This window comes from Cajanus cajan, chromosome 7, assembly GCF_000230855.2.
Source record: "Cajanus cajan strain Asha chromosome 7, NIPB_CcT2T_4, whole genome shotgun sequence".
In the NCBI taxonomy this organism is placed as follows: Eukaryota; Viridiplantae; Streptophyta; class Magnoliopsida; order Fabales; family Fabaceae; genus Cajanus; species Cajanus cajan.
This window is the reverse complement of record NC_138523.1, coordinates 2,452,396-2,469,559: the sequence shown is the minus strand read 5'-3', so window position 1 is coordinate 2,469,559 and position 17,164 is coordinate 2,452,396. Positions and strand designations below refer to the sequence as shown.

The window sequence follows — 17,164 nt, the reverse complement described above, 5'->3', positions numbered from 1 at the left end:
TACGATAATTTTTTCATAAAAGAGTTATTAGTTGTAAATATAACTTTAAATACAAATTAAATTCTGTCATTATTTTAATAAAAAGGATATTACTTAACTTTATGATCTCTTATAATAAATCATTATTTTAATTAGATATGTTCTCTGTGTGTTTGCGCGTGCTCCAACAAAAAGTTTGAAAAAAAAATGCAACAACACCGGTCCACACTATTGGAAGGAAAACATGAAGTTACATTCTGAAATCCAATTTCACAAATTAAAAACAAATCTAAACACAATCAAACCAAGTTTTCCCTATCAAAATTAGGTTGGAATCAACCTACCATATGATTTATTTTCCATGCCTATTTATAGAATTTTTAGAATCTAGTAATCTTTTATAACAGTGAAATATCTGAGTCTTTGCAAGTGTATATTGTTTGTACGTTGGTTCTTGAAACATGAAAATTCGAAGAAAAAAAATTAACTATACTTTCGGTCATGCAATATACCAATTTTTTTTGTGGTGGTCTTTAGATATAATTTTTTTTTTCAAATAGTATTCATAAATTTTAAAATTTACATTTTAGTCCATGTTATTTTATTTGTCGTTACTATATTTATTTTATTATTTTGGTCTTTATAATATTTTTGTTTATTTTAAGTTAATCCCTTTCAAAAAAATTAATATTTACTAAAAGAACATTATTCATATATTATAAAGACAAGTGAAAAAAAAAACACGGTATATTATAAGAACCAGATCTATATTTAAACAAAAAAAAAAACCACCCTGAAAATTTAAATATTACTCGCTGGTGAAAATTTCAAAAAAAAAAACTTGAAAATGGTAATAGTAGCATATATTTAGATTCTAAACAAAATAATTAAATTTTAAATATTAAATGAAGCTAAAACTTTCAAAGAATTCCATTTAGAACACTCGAATACTTAATTGAAATTTACTAGCTTCAAAACACTAAATTATTAGCGAGTGCGATTCAAGCAAACGATAAATCCAGATGCACACTAAAAATTTCAGTTTTAGTAATCTAATGATATATCGAATCATTAACCATCTTGGTAACGTTGAATAGCTCAGCAAGTATACACTGAACAATAAACAAATTAATGTAAAATTATTATTGTTTCTAGGTTGGTTTTATTCGCAACAATCCCATACCACTTTGCACGGAAGTCAAATAACCATTTAAACAAAAAAAAAATACAGATATTACAGATATGTATTAATACGTAATTGCATATGACAAGGAGAAAGCATTGGCAAAGAATTTCAACTCGGGCATATGTTGGACAAAGTAAACATGTTATCACCGCATTCCATTCGTTGGATCGTTTGGTTTTTTTTATCATCTATTATCTATATTACTAACGCGACATAAAAAACAAAAAGAAATGCTCAGTATGGTTTTTCATAATAACCTGTTTAATAGTTGATGTCTAATACCTTTTTTTTTTTTAATAATGTCTAATAAATCAACTAAACAGTAAACACCCGGAATAAGAATAGTTACAATCATATAAATTTGCGATAGTAAGTAATGGCCGAGAAATGAGTAATCTCACTAATTAGACAATGACGTTACAAAATTATCTAGGGACAACATTAAGCTTGACAAGGCAAATATTGCAGCTTCTGTCACTTAAAGTTAGCAGCCATGATGAAGGCATAGTAATGTTGCTGCAGAAAGCCTGAAAGTACATTTGCTCCCATCCCACATACACCATGGTATGTGAGGATCAAGACTGAATAATCAAAGAAACCACTACCTTCGTTAACTTTTCCAATCCATAGACCAACCACCAATAGCAGGCAGCAACTGTCACCCCAGAGCTACACTTTGGCCTGTACAACTGAGGCATTTTATGACTCAGTAGGAGCATCTTCGCCAGGCAACCCAAATATCCGAAGATTCCGGTCCATTGAACCAACTGCTATGTATTTAGAATCTGGACCAAATTTTACACACGTGGCCTTCCCTGGGAAGAAAAAGTTCAAGTCGCGTCTTAGTAATTGAAGAAACATGAAACCATCAAAACCCTGAATGAATGGGGAATGTTTTTGTTCCGGATACAAAAATGGGGAAAAAATACAAAACCTGTTCCGGATAAATCAGGGAATGTTTTGATACAGTTCCATTCAGATTTCACATTTGCAACTTGATAAACCCTGCATAAATTAACAGGCACTGGAAATCATTTTCAGGTAAAAAAACTGGAGGGATTGACAAATTAAGAAGCTTGAGAAGATTATTTCTTTAACATTCTGAAATTTTCACCAAATCCAGTACTAGACAGTGTTCTTTTCACCTTATGTCAGAGCCAGCAATTGCAAGGTAGGATCCACTGTGATCGAACTCCACTGCAAGATACAGAGAATTAGATGAAATCCTTTGAAATTGGTATAACTTCGTACCCTGAATAGGTTATATGACAATCAAGTGAAAATGAATACCAGAGTTTGTTGGTGTTTCCGAATCGTATGGAGCAAAATTCCTGAAGTTTTTCAATTTACGTAGATCCCAAAGCTTAACGCCATCATGGGCAGAAGTCTGTCAAATTTAAAAGTAAAATCAGAATACTGTAAAAACAATCATTACGTTTATACTAGTTACATTTTCTCACATACCGCAAGGAAGTACCCATTCTCAGAAAAAGATATGGCAGTTACTGGCCCAACATGTCCATCGAACCTAGCAACATTTGCCTACAATCAATGGAAGAAGGTAAAAACACAGAATAACAGTGAATATTAAAATTGAACTTTAAAAAAAGTAAAAGAAACACTGTTTACCTGACTTTTTACATCCCAGATCTTAACAAGAGATTCTGTGGTGCCAGTTCCAAGAATGAGACCATCAGGATGAAAAGCTGCAGATGTGTAGCCTTCAGAAGAACCTGATGAGTCGAAAACCTGCACAACACCATTAATTGTCAGATTAAGAACTTATGTATGAAAGACTAAAAAAAAAAGGTTAAAATCTATTACTTTCTGAAGATAATTTTTACAGAAATATATATATATATATATATATATATATATATATATATATATATATATTTCAACATTCTTGAGACACATACATAGAATTTTCGAAGTGCTGTAAAAACCAACTTAGTTTTCACAATCCAGAAAAATAAAATAAGTCCCCACTGTAGAAAAAGGTTCATGTGCATGTATGATTCTTCCCGTTTATTGCATGTATTACAGAAAAATCAAGAGATCATACCTGAGTCAGACATGTCCCTGAAGAAAGTTCATAAAAGCACCACGAGCCATCAAGTGAAGCAGTCACAAAGTAATTATTGGTTGCATGGACAGTGACAGCTTGCACCTGAAAAATTGGAAAGGCAGATCATTCTTGCATCTCATTGCACAAACAAGACAAGTATAATTGACAGGTTCAGAGATGTCATATATTTGGTAGAAGCCTCATCTAAGAACAGCAATCTTAAAGGCAAGCAATTTCATGGTTTATATCAAAGCCTAGCAGTCAAGAATGTCAGGTGTTGAATGGTTGTTAGGACTACAATATTGAAATTATCAGGATTTAGGTAGGAGACAAGGGCAAAATTACATCTGGGGGTTTGAGACAAACTATATTTGGGACTCTAAACACGGGGTCAATTTATGGAAAGGCTGAAATGGAGCCAATCTACATAAAGATACGCATGAATAAAGCCAATCATTGTAAAGAGTCAAAGACAGGCTAAAATGGTGAATCCATGAAAAAAACAAGGTAAGAAAAAGGGCATCAGTGGAAACACAGGCCGAAACATGCAAAATGCATAAAAAAGCTGTAACAAGAGTAAGGGTGTGATGAGAGCTTAAGATGGAATATTCAATTCAACAGTATGGCGCAAAGGAGAGTTCAGGTGCAAACAAAAGCACAAAATATGGTTTTGGTGACAATTGTGTTCCATGAACTTAACACAACAAAGGGATAAACAATTCTAAAGGTGAATAAAACTTGTCTGATACGATGCCATGAAACCAAATATACCAAAAGCTTAAGCTATTAGGTGCAAAATACACAATCCCTAAACTCCAAAAAAATTGAGGAAGAAAACAGAGATTTTGAATAATATTCTCTTGTATATAATATAATGACGTGATGGATGTGATAATGATATGATAAATATGAACAAAAAGATAAAACATTAACTAGTAACAAAAATATTCTCTTGTATATAATATAATGACGTGATGGATGTGATGATGATATGATAAATATGAACAAAAAGATAAAACATTAACTAGTAACACACTCCAATAAATCCTAATCAAATCAAATATTGAAAATAAGTAATATAATGCAAAATGAAAATTGCTCCCAAGAGATCAAGATAATTTAACATATTTTAAGAAATGATAATATTATAAGAAATTTCCAACATATTCTACCAGTTGTATAGCTGTTCACATGAATGAGTGAAATTTTGGATGGATTTGTGATGAATTTGAAGATAATTCAGACTCCAACTCCATTCAATGAGAGGAAGGGGACTCTACACCATTTTTACCATGGTAGCAAGGATGATGTAACTTTAGGTATAATTGTTAGACATCCCACACCGACTAGTGATAAAGCCATCAGAGTGTTTATACATGAAGGACAATCCTCACCTTACAAGTCAGCTTTGTAAGGTTAAGTTAAGCCCCAATTTCACTTTCTTAAGATGGGTATCAAAGCCAGATTTTAATCTTGAGACCTATGGTTACGAGCCCACCACATTTCCAATGTGTAACCCACAGGGAAGTTAAGTTCATAACCTACTTTCTTAAGATAGTACCAAAGCATCTCCTAGTAATTATTGATTGTTGTTGAACTTATTAGACCACCCGAACATTATAAGACCTTTATAAAACCACCCACAAATGTTCAGTCTTATAAACTTCATACCAGTGATACTTGACGAGAGGGGTTTGTATTGGACATCTCACATCGGCTAGTGATGAGGTCAACAAAGTGTATATAAGTGGAGAGTAATACACACCTTACCAGCAAATTTTGTAAGGTTGAGTTAGGCTCCAATTCACTTTTTAAAGAATATTTATACAAGTGAAATTCTTGTAAACCAAGTCAATGGGGATGAATCTATTAGAGTAATCACTTTTTAGCAAGAATATTGCCTTAAAAATCCAGCCCCAAATACTATGCTTGCTTCTTCTTTATTTTACAATTATCAATACAAGAATAAATAAGCTGAAAATTAATATTTTGTTGTGATGATTAGTGATATTGATGAGCACAAATTATGGAAAATAGCTTCCACTAAAATTGATGGAACACTCCAAACTCACATCCCATGATTGTTTATGTGATGAACTTGATATAAGGAGATGTCTTGAGGTGAAATCTCCAAATCCCACTAACAATCTAGGAAGCATGCCAAAGAGTGTTGTCAAGTTGCTTACAAGCATTCAACACTCTTTCCTATGGAGCGGAGTTGAAGAAAACAATAAAATTGCTTGGGTGAGATGGGGAACAGATTGTCTTCCAAAGGAGGTGGTTTGGGCGTGAAGAATCTAGTAATGTTTAACGTCATCTTATTGGCAAAGTGGAAATGAAGAAGTCTCGGTGATAAAAATGCAACTTGGTACAAAATAATTATCCAGAGACATCGACAAATGGACAAGGATAGTACTCTAGGAAATAGGAATTACAAATCAGCATTTGTGGTGGTTGGACTTGAACAAAATTAAAAAAAGTCGACCTAATATTGCACCAAGGTGGTTCTCCAACAATGTGAGAGTGAGAAATGGAGAAAAGACAAAATTTTGGCATGACACTTGGTTAGGGACTTCTCTCAAAGAGGCATTTCCAAGGCTTCTTTTCCTTCTGTCTCAGAGTAACAGGATGCAAACATTGCAGAATTAGGGAAGTGGACAGGAAATACCTAGAAGTGCACATGGTCATGGAGAGATTTTCATTTGGGAGAAAGAGTTACTTCCAGAATTGACAAATCTAGTAGAGACCATTCAATTAAGCAAAAGATGAGACTGACTACTAGGTGTGGCTTGGGGGAAACAAGGAACTTTTACAGCAAAATCAGCATATAATCTTATTGTCAATCAGGTGCAATCTGCACAGATTTAGTCAAATAATTCAGTACAGTTCAAAAAGTTGTTGAGATGTCCAATGCCAAGTAAAGTTAAGGCTTTATCGGAGGCTATGGTTGGATAGATTACCAAAAAAGAAAACTCTATTCAATAGACTTGTGTTGAATGATGCAAGTCTCACATTGTGTCTGTTCTATGAAGAACAATAAGAAATCAATCATTTGTTTTTTGGTGGGTCTGGAAATATATACATGGGTGGGCTGGTTTTGATGTTTTAGCACACACGAGTATGGACACTTCCCTCAACATGAAGGGATGACCGGAGGCAAACGGGAAAAAAAATTGGTATTTAATTTGGCATGCAATGACATGGTCTATGTGGTTGTTGCGTACCAAAATTGTTTTCTCTCAAGACCCTTTGTTTTTACCCAGTTGTTGGATGTTTTATCAAGGTGCAATCCTGGTCTAGGATAAATGCTTTCATCGGTAGAAACTTTGTCCTTTTCAGATTGGTGCAATAATCCTTTGGCTTGTATATCTGTTGCTAGCTTTGCAAAATAACTCCCTATGCTGTCTTTTTTTATAAGGTCGGTCAAGCTTTTAGAGTGGTTAGGGGTGTGCAACATTCATGACATGGGGACAAGCAAAGCCATTGACACAAGTACACTATTAACAGTATGGTCAAAGCTACAATGTGGCCAGGATGATGGAATTACTGTGAAGGAATTTATGCAGGAGAATGACTTGTACTAAGTAAGATAAGGCACAAGTTTAACTCGAGAGCATCCCTTTTGTATCACAATTTTCTTGCTCAGAACAATTGTTTTTCACTCTAGGTTTTTAGTTGGTGGGCATAATGTAGTTCACCTTTATTCATGGACTTGGTATCCCTTGTGCTAATATTAATTTTTACTAGTAGTGAAATCTTCTTTGCTTATCAAAAACAAAATTCTGAATCCTAACAAGATAGAAAATGTATGGAGAATGCATGAATGCAGACAATTGCAACAATGGTGAATTACATAGCCAGAGGGTAAGAAACTAAATAAGTTGTTATCCATTTTTTAAAGCAGGACAAGAAGAGTTCTGGTTGAAGTTTACAAAATTTCAAGAAGTGAAAAATTTGAGGACTTTTCGCAGCCAATTTGGAGAAGGTTAGTTATTTGAGGACTTCTCCACTTGGTTCTGAAGATGGAGTAGTGTTTTAAAGAGATTCTATTATCTTTCACTCTCCTTATGTTTTGCACTCTCTCATCTTCAAAATATTTCGTATTCAACAAAAGAATTGACATCAAGCCATACCATCAAACATGGAAAGATGAAGTTACTGTTCCATGGAAAAATAACCTGTCCAATTCTACAAAATAATATTACATGCCACCAAATCTAATGAAACCACTATCAGACAGCAGAGAGCATGTCCAATCCGACAATATAATCTTACATGCTACCTAGTCTATTGAAATCAGTATCACAATGCAAAGAGCATGGCATATGGCAGCAAGATTATCACCCAAACACTGGGGAACAAGATCAAGGTTGAAGAGGAATTGAGATTAAATAATTTGCAAACATCAAATAATTCCAATCAGAAGCATTTATAATTACTATAGAGACACTGGAAGAATCAAGTAATACACTATGCTCTCATCACTTGACCATATGTTACCCTAAAACTCATGAATAAGCACAGCATAGGCATGACTCAATTACACTAATGAGAAAAAAAACAGAAATTTACATCATAAAAAAATAGGAGAAATTCTTCCAGCTCATTTTACAGCAGAATTAGAAAGCCTACATAGGAATGATGCTAATACACAAAAATATAACTAATTACAGATATAATGTGGTAACATTAGTTTCATTTACCTCAGCGGTATGGTCCTTCAAGACATGCCTGCAGTTGTAGTTACCATCATCAGACACTTGCCATAGACGAACTGTCTGCAAAATAAAGTAAAAACATTGACCACCGGGAAATGCAAAATAAAAAAAGCTTACATGTACGAAAAAAGTTGTAGATTAGAGAAAATTGTGTACTTAACCAATTTGATTCAGAATTTACATTTGCTTGATAACACTAAGTTGAAAGAAGCACATTACTGACTACTAACCAATAACAAGACAAAAAAAACAAATCTCAAAAATGCTAGGCCATAACAAGCCCAACAGAAACACTAGTGTGAAACTTTTGATGAAATTGGATAAAGTTAAACCTTCAAGTATTGGTCTTAGCACCATACTACATATTTTCAGTTTTCTGGGTGCTTTAGAATTCACATTTATAAGTCATATACACCATTTTCTGTTGGTTGAGTATAAAAACCAATAATATCCATTATCAGAAAAAAATGCAGAAGTCAATTGCAAGAGACAAAAAATAAGGAGCGAATTGTGGGTCACAGTTCTCACAACTTCACAAGTAAGTATTAGATATACTTACATTGCAAAAAACAAGCTAAGGAGACTGGAGAAAACAAAGGAAGTGGCAATGTAAGGATGGAACATTTGTGTCATGCATGCTATAAAATGCCTGCTCTTGGGTGGAGAAGGATGATCAATGACCCATTTGGAAGATTTTATTTACAGCTTATTTTGGACCTATAAGCACTTGTGCAAATGTTTGGGAGAGATTATGAAAATAGTCTATTATATGACCAAAAGTTATTTTCAGCTTATTTCAATAAACTACCCAGAATAGCTTATGATAACAGCTTACAGCCTATATAAACAGTTTAACCCTATTTCCCCCTCATTTGTAAAAAAACTTAAACCTAAGTGCTAACATAATAAGTGTCTATTCAATAAGACCTCAATCAAGCTGTTCATCCAAGTAGTGCCCAAATGAAATTGTTTCAACTTCCAAACAATTAAACCTAAGAAAAGGATGGCATTTTACCTTGTCTGCTGAACCAGTTAAGAATGATTCGCCCTGAGCTACAAACTTTACACTGGTCACCTACCAAAAGTACCCATAATCAGCACACGAATCTAAAGAAAAGATCGGTCCAGCAATTCCAATTGAAATAAAACCTTTTTAGAGTGACCACTGAGTGTAGATAATATTTGTCCAGATGGTCGGTCAAAAATAACAGCATTTGTATCAATACCTCCAGTTGCAATTAAGTCCTGTCAATAGAGAATGAGATGAGCATGGATTAGCAGCCATTAATTTTCTATTTAATAAAAAACAAATAGAGCCTTTTTGCATGTTTCCAATTTAGAGATTAAAATCCATACCTTTGAATGAAGGATATCAAGAGATATAATGCCTTGTTTGTTTGTTTTGTGAAAGGGGTGACTAGATATCTGGGTATATGCCTCTAATGCTTCAAGAGGAGCCAAAGTTGAAGGAATCTGAAACAAACCAGAGAAAAATATGCACAAACAAGTGCACACATTCAAATTTACTATTAGAAACACCAAAGAAATAATTGAATTATGCCACCAAAGTTTTCACACATACACACACTATCTATATTACAATTTTAGGAGGCAAGTCAAAACAAGCAAAAAGGAATACTACAAGTTTCATAAATTCTAACTTGTGAAACACTCCATGTAATAATGAGCCCAAAATGAAGGGGTGAGGGGGGGGAGATAGAAACAACTAAGAAAACTTTGAAAAAAATCAATGTGTTTATTCACATATTATCACAAAGAATACCTGTCGCTTCTTCCTCTGCTGGGAAAGAGCAGCATTGCAGTCAGTTAGCTCGGAAATTATGCTAGAAGAAATTCCAGGATGGATTTTCTTTGCACCAGGTGCCAGATCCTCATCCTCAGCAGCTAAATGCAATAAGATAATTCAAATAAACAATTGAAACAAACTGGGAAAATATCCTTAATAAAATGCTAAATCTAAGCTTTTAAACATTTTCATCTATACCATTAATGGGGTAAGTAGCTGCTTTATGAAAGTTATATCAAACATAGCCTAAAAAGTAATTTGAAGAATTGCAATATAAATATATAGAATAAAGAAAACTTTGGCTAAATGATAATGTAGAAACCTCTTTTCCCATTGCTCAGGACAGGCGCACTTGCTGTTATGGCATTCTGTGCAGAAACAGGGAATTGCCTTTCTGCTTGTGCAAGTAAAGACCTAGCTTCATCTCGTTCCTTTTTGAGTCTTGCAATCACTCGACAAGCGGCATCATGCTACAGATTAAAACTAACATAAGTAACGGTAATTCTTGTGGTGGAAAATATAGCGACAAAATAATAACATCATTTTGTGACCAATATCAACCAACGGATCATATTGATAAAAAAATATCATCCAAAAGACTGGAAGTTCAAATATAAAGAGCTAAAATTATTGCACAATAAGTCAAACAAAAGACAATAAATAAATATAAAAAAAAAAACTTATACAGCAATCATATCTGAAGAGTAAATACACCTAAATTTAAACAAGTTATCCTCAACAAAAACAAAAAAAAAAACAGACCCCCAGGAAAAAAATATCACAAAATTGAGAACCTAAAAAGCTGAGAAGCCTGCAAGTTTTCGAGATTGTAAACACAAGGGCTGAGAAAATGTAAATCAGAAGTAGAACTGTAAAAGACAATAATGTACTACATCAATAACTTTGTTGCTCTTACCTGATATAGAGCATGACTAAGCTCTTGCCTTGCCGTATGCAATTGTTGCTCCAATGCAAAATTAGATAGCATCAACCCATCCCATTCCTATAAATTAGGCAAACCAAATCATCAACGAAGGAGGACTACATAATTTTTTACTCTAATAGAAACAACACTACACTTATCTAAGCATTTCTAATAATTTATTTGGAAATTTTTTAACAGAAAGTCAGAAGCCACCATTAAACTCCTGATTCAATAATGTAAAACATGTAAATAATTTTTTTGAAAAAAAATACACCAAACAGTTTTTAACAAAGTCATCATATACCAAAAATTGTAAGGAATACTTCAAAGGCTAAATTCCATACATTTTGGAACATTCCAAGCATGCCAGGGATGCTAGCTGCCTGAACAGGTCTGGGCTTCACTATCTGCACAATAAATGATCCTGATAAAATCAGTACGTTGCAAGTGAACTCTTGAAAAGCAAAGAACCACATCAAACTTGGGTGGCTTAGTCCAGTCATAAACCTCGTACTCAATATTAAAAACATACAACCAATACCATTAACCACCATACCTTGCCTGTCTTGATTGGTACAATGTCATCCATAGTAAGTGGTTCTCCAGTAATTGGACACTTCCCATAATCCTACTCAATATTTCATTAGCAAATTCAAACATGATCTGTCATAATCACATTAGTAATAATATATGTATATACGAGTTTAGAAAACATAAATACAAAGGATAATCAAATTAAGTACCGCCGCAAAACCCGTCACATAGCAAAAACAGACAACAGACCAAAAAGCCACTTTAAACACATTCCACATGTAACAACTTACAACAAAAAACACCCAACTTTCCATCTATTTAATGCGAAACACAAATACAAACACAAACACAAACAATAGAGAAAACAATCAATAACGGCTGCAACGCTTCAAAATATTCCAAATCAGAAGTCACACACTAGAGCCACTACAAATTCAAATTATATTCCATCCTTTTACAGTCCTATCCTATTAACCTTCACTCACACATAACCTAAGTCCTAACCAAAATGACCAATATAAAATCCGGTTTCTGACATGAGCAAACTGCGGGAAAAAAAATTTTCAAAAAAAAAAAGGATTAAAGGCTAGTTAGGTTAATAACTCAAACAACATGGAATCTGAAATTTCGGTCACGGAGCTGAGAAACAGTTCAAAATTTGATTTAACTTAAAAGGAGTGACAGTTCTTTTCTCCTTTCTCATTGCTCAATTATAACACTTAACCTAACTTAACATCTACTCTATTTCCCCCATTCTTCCTTATTCATTCAGTAAATTGAACAGAAAAAGTTGAAAACAGAGAGAGAAGGGTTACCGAAATGTGTCGCTCAATCAAACGCTTCTCGAAGAGGAGACCGGAGTTCCTGGATACGACGGGCTCTTCCGGAACTTCACCGGAGACTGCAAAGACACAAAAACGACGGCGTAGCGTCAGATCAGCAAAATTGAAAGAAGTGTTGGAAAACGAAAAATCAGAAAGAAAGCATAGTAGCATGCAGCGCAGAATCGGAATCAGAAGAGAAGTGGAAGTAACTGGAGCAATTCATGGTTGCAGCGAGCGAGAGAGAGTGAGAAAGAGAGAGTTAGGGTTTTGGGGTTTTGGGAAGTGTGGGTGTGTGAGAGAGAGGGAAACGGAAATGAACCAAACGAACCACCGCAAATGATTCAGATTTCAGCCATCTTTTATTACAAGTGGATATCCACCCAGCCTGGCCAGGCCCAAATACCCGGTCCATTTCTTGTTTTCCGATCCGGATCCGGATCCACTTATTTCAAATTTATATTTTCATTTTGGTATAACAAGTAAACACTTATTTAAATGGAGGACCCTCGATTTGAGTAAACACTTGTCAAAGTCTAATTGAGTTTAAGTTTTGAATTTGATAAAAAAAAAATTAATATTAAAAATAATAGTTTTAATATAATTAAGATTAATAGATATTTTTATCAATATTATGGTACAAAAATAATTACTTATTCAAATCCATAAATTTAAAAGACATTAGTGTAATACTTGATCAAATTAACAAATTATAAAATTATTTTAGACTAAAAATTGTTAGTTTACACATTTAATGACTAAATTTATAATTTATTAATTTTAAAGATTAATATCATCATGTTTTTCAAATTCAAGAATCAAAATAGATGTTTATTCTTAAGTCAAATTTTAAAAATATATAAGAAATTTATATAAAGGAAAATATTATTATTATTAATAAATAATGATGTTTATTTTTCTATTTAAATAAGATGAATGTAATTTTATAAAAGTTTATTAGATATGTATTGACAACTTAAAGTTATTAATCAATTACAATTCATCGTTGGTGTGACTTTTAATTATTATGTTAGGCCTTTAACTCATATCTATAAGAGAAGGAATTAGGGATGGCAACGAGACTCATAGAGGCAGGTAGTACAATGCCCATTCCCACGCTGTCGAATAAAAATTTATCCTATACTTGCATCATTCCCATATAGGTATATGATAAGTGAGTACTTGCAAATTTTCCAAATACTCATAAATATTTATGGATATCCATAAACATTTATAATTATTTAAAAAAAATTACAAATAAATTTAAGCTTATATATGTTAATTTTATTGAAATATTAAAGATAAAAAATTGACATTAATTTTTAAACTTGTATTTAACGTTAATTTCATTGAAATATTAAAAACAATATTAAAAACGCAAGATAAATATATCAATATTTAACTAGTTTTACTTAGTTGGTACTCACGGATATGGATACTACTATATCTGTCCCACCTCATTTATTCATAGGTAAAAGAATATTTGTATTCGTTGCCAATAGATATCTATTTAGACTATCCATTTATTATCCATGATAAATTTTATTCGTGGATATCCACGAGTTTGGGTTTTTTTAACATCCCAAAGAGGGGTAAAAAAAAAAAGAAGACCGAGCAAGGAAATGTAAAATAGAAGGTATGATATGCATAATAGAATGTGCACACATGGCAAGAGGGCATTAGAGTGAAATATTCTACCATGATGGGAAAGATAGTGGAGGACATGTTATAGGATGGGAGTGTAACAAAGGGGGACGATGAGGAGTTAAAAGGGTGAGGAATTGGTAAGCATTTGCCCATGTGATAGGGGTTGCACCTTGTAGCTTTGGTTATCTTTTTTATGCATTATTATTCTTGTTTTACCTATTTCTTTTTCTAACTCGAGTTATATTGCTATATTGTAAAGGAGTTAATGTCCTATAATTTCAGTTATTTTCTTTAATATATTATCAATTCCTACCATATTCATTATGAAAGTAAGCAAATCCAACATATATAATTTTATGATTGAAGTGTAAAACTATTTTATACTTTATCAATACATGACATGTTTTCTCTTTCTATTACAAATAAGATTTACCAACCTTTGTTTTTTTTTTTGTCAAAAACAAAATCAAAGATTAACAACAAAAAGGAAAAGAACTAAAAAGTAATTTGTTCCACAAGTTGATTTATTAGTCTTTACGAAGAATAACAACTTGAAAATGGATCTTATGATTAAATAAAATTGTCTAAAAGTAAATGAAAAAAAAGAATTATGACATTCTCTACCCCGCATACCATAAATACATAATTAATAAAATTTGAGTAACTTAATCTTTCATTATTGTATCACCCCAATTTTTTTTAAAAAGGTATTTTTGTAATTAATGGCATTTTTGTAATTTTAATAAAGGAATAAGGGTATTTTTGTAATTTTATTATTAATGGCATTTTTGCAATTTTATTAAAGTTTGAGGGGTAAAAGGGTAACTTGGAACGGGCCATTCCAAGCAATAAAAATATACTGAAATTTCAAGTTGAGAACGGGCCTAGAACGGGCCGTTCCAACAAGGAGAACGGGCTGTTCCGGAGGGAGAACGGGCCGTTCTGCTGAGATTGAGAATGGGCCGTTCTGGTTTCAGAACGGGCCGTTCTGCTTTTTGAAAATGGGCCGTTCTGATATTAGAACAGGCCGTTCCAGTTGAGAATTTTACGCATATTTGAACGTTCCGGAACGGGCCGTTCCGAAATCAGTACGGGCCGTTCCGGGTGCGTCAGATTGCCTATAAATAGGAGGCAGGGGGCTGTGAAAAATCATACAGCCAGAAGTGGAAATTTAGAGAGAGAAAGAGAAAGAGAGAGAGAGAGAGAAAGAGAAAGAGAAAGAGAAAGAAAGAGGGAAAGAGAGGGAAAGAAAGAGGGAATCCAGAGGGGGGAGGTTCTGCTCAAGTTTTAGCTCCTACTTATCCAGGTAAGGGGGAGGAGAATCTTATCTCTTTAAAATTTTATCTACTCCTATTTTTATTTATTTATGTTATTTTTTTATGTATATTTATTTAGTGGGGTGTCCCTAACCTCATTTATTTGCTTAACCTTTGATTATTTTTGTCTATAATAATTATTAAGGTGTTCATATTTTATATTGTTTCATTATTTTATAATGATGGTCATTTTTATTTATATCATCGGTATTCTTAATATATTCTTTTTACATAGATATATTTATTGTAAATATATTTATAATCAACTATGTTATAGTTGTGATATCTTGGACTCGTTTTGTTGTTATTTCTTCACGTATTTATGAAGATAAATATTGTTCTATGGCCATAGAAGATAAAGTTTGAATTAATTGTAGCTGGAGGTTTGACCTTGGGAATTTAAATGAGTAAGAAATGAAGGTGAAATATCTTATTGTTGATTAAGGTGAAATATCCTTTTATTGGTTGATATTATGATGATGCTCATTTATCCTGACTAGTCACTACAAGTATAATTCAAATTTTATTGCATCATGAAAATCTAATATATGATTTGTAAATATATTATATATATATATATATGTTTAATATTGATTATAAATAATTCTTTATATTCTTTTGAATTATTGTATTTATTGGATATTGTTCTTACTCCTCTCTTTTCTTTGTTTTTATAAATTAAATATATTACAAAATAGATGGATCTACTTGGGATTCCAGAGCATTTTACAGTGATTATAGCTGTTGTCTTTCTTGGAAGAAATTGGAATGTGGAGGCTATTTGATGAATCTATTATAATTGTTATTGTAAATTTATTTCTATTATCAATGTAAAGTTTGTAATAGAAGTGAAAGAAAGAAATATTGTGTATAATAATAATACATTATTATAAATACTTTAGAACGATATGTTATGTATTAAATTCACAAAATATTCTGTTTCTTTATCTTTACCCATAAAAAAAATATTGTTAACGATATATTTGCGAAAATATTATATAAGAAATATATAATTATTATTATATAAATTGGGCGTTAGAATCGGGCGTTACATTAAGTGGTATCAGAGCAGGTCGATCCAATCGGCCGTGAGTTATGAGTTTACCGTGCTCATTTGGTAGAGTTTATAGTTTTAGCGAATGAATCTAAGAAGGTTTTGAATGTTTTGATAAAAGGCTCAAGTGTACATCTCTGTTATTTTATTTTACATGATTTGGAAGTTATATATTATTCCTAACTAGGAGGCACTGCCACCTTTACTGGAATCAATTTATATTTCCTTTATTACTTTTAAAATCTTATTATATGATTTATTATATTTGATGCTTATATATTGATTTTTATGGGTTAGGTTGAATAAGGGTTTTATTTTAGTTTCTAAGTTCTTTGTGCTAAATATGTAAGTTATTTTGGTTTAGGATTGTAGGAAGAAGCTTAAATAATGGTTTGAAAGTGTTTTAAGGTATTTTTGTGGCTTTAGACTTTGGTGCGCTCTTTTGGCTGATCAATACAGGGAATGTCTTAGCTGCAGTTTTGTTGTGCCAGTACAAGTATTATATTGATAGAGTTGGATTTTATGATCTTCATAAAGCTGTAGTCTTGGATGTTAACTTTTAAAGGGCACCAAAATCAGGTACAATGGAGATTAGAACTTTCGTTATGACTATTTTAGTAAATAAAGGTCTAGCTGTTAGCGCTGATTATATCTATTACAATTTTTGAAAATTTTAGCTAAGTATATGATCATTTTAGAATTTCAAGTCTTCATAAGAGTGATAGCTTATCCTGTTAGCTTTCTTTTGGTGATAGGTTTGAGATCATTTGGATGATTATAATTTTCTATGTATCATTTTCGTTGATAGTTGTTAAAGGGATATATATGTTATCATATGATGTTTGTGAGTTATTAGGAAATCAATTTTATTCTGATATTCTGAGGTGTTGTGTTGTGGATCAAAAGTTTCTTTAAGGTTGTATGATGTCATGGGGAAAAAGGTTGTTCATGTACAGGTCATACGTAGTAAACGGTAATGATTCATACATGCTTAAGGATGGTATATATGAAGGATTAAAGTAAGTATTTTGATATGATTTGATATGCATGTATGTTGATATGTGGATAGATAACTTTAGGGATCAAGTAATGAATATTTGTGTGTTTAG

At 32.5% G+C, this 17,164-nt stretch overlaps 1 protein-coding gene across 1 annotated transcript; it reads right to left on the bottom strand.

Moving 5' to 3' along the window:
- Positions 1-1,433: 1,433 nt before the first annotated feature.
- Positions 1,434-12,411, bottom strand: LOC109808161 (pre-mRNA-processing factor 19). The gene is made up of 18 exons (XM_020371034.3): positions 12,252-12,411; positions 12,033-12,118; positions 11,240-11,311; positions 11,028-11,090; positions 10,675-10,761; positions 10,081-10,228; positions 9,735-9,856; positions 9,308-9,424; positions 9,101-9,196; positions 8,967-9,026; positions 7,937-8,011; positions 3,231-3,335; positions 2,795-2,914; positions 2,630-2,707; positions 2,456-2,552; positions 2,311-2,362; positions 2,100-2,170; positions 1,434-1,980 (listed from the first exon to the last, which is right to left on the bottom strand). Exons 1-18 carry the CDS (start codon positions 12,262-12,264, stop codon positions 1,865-1,867), a joined length of 1,578 nt encoding a protein of 525 aa, XP_020226623.1. The 5' UTR covers positions 12,265-12,411; the 3' UTR covers positions 1,434-1,864.
- Between the last annotated feature and the right edge of the window lie 4,753 nt (positions 12,412-17,164).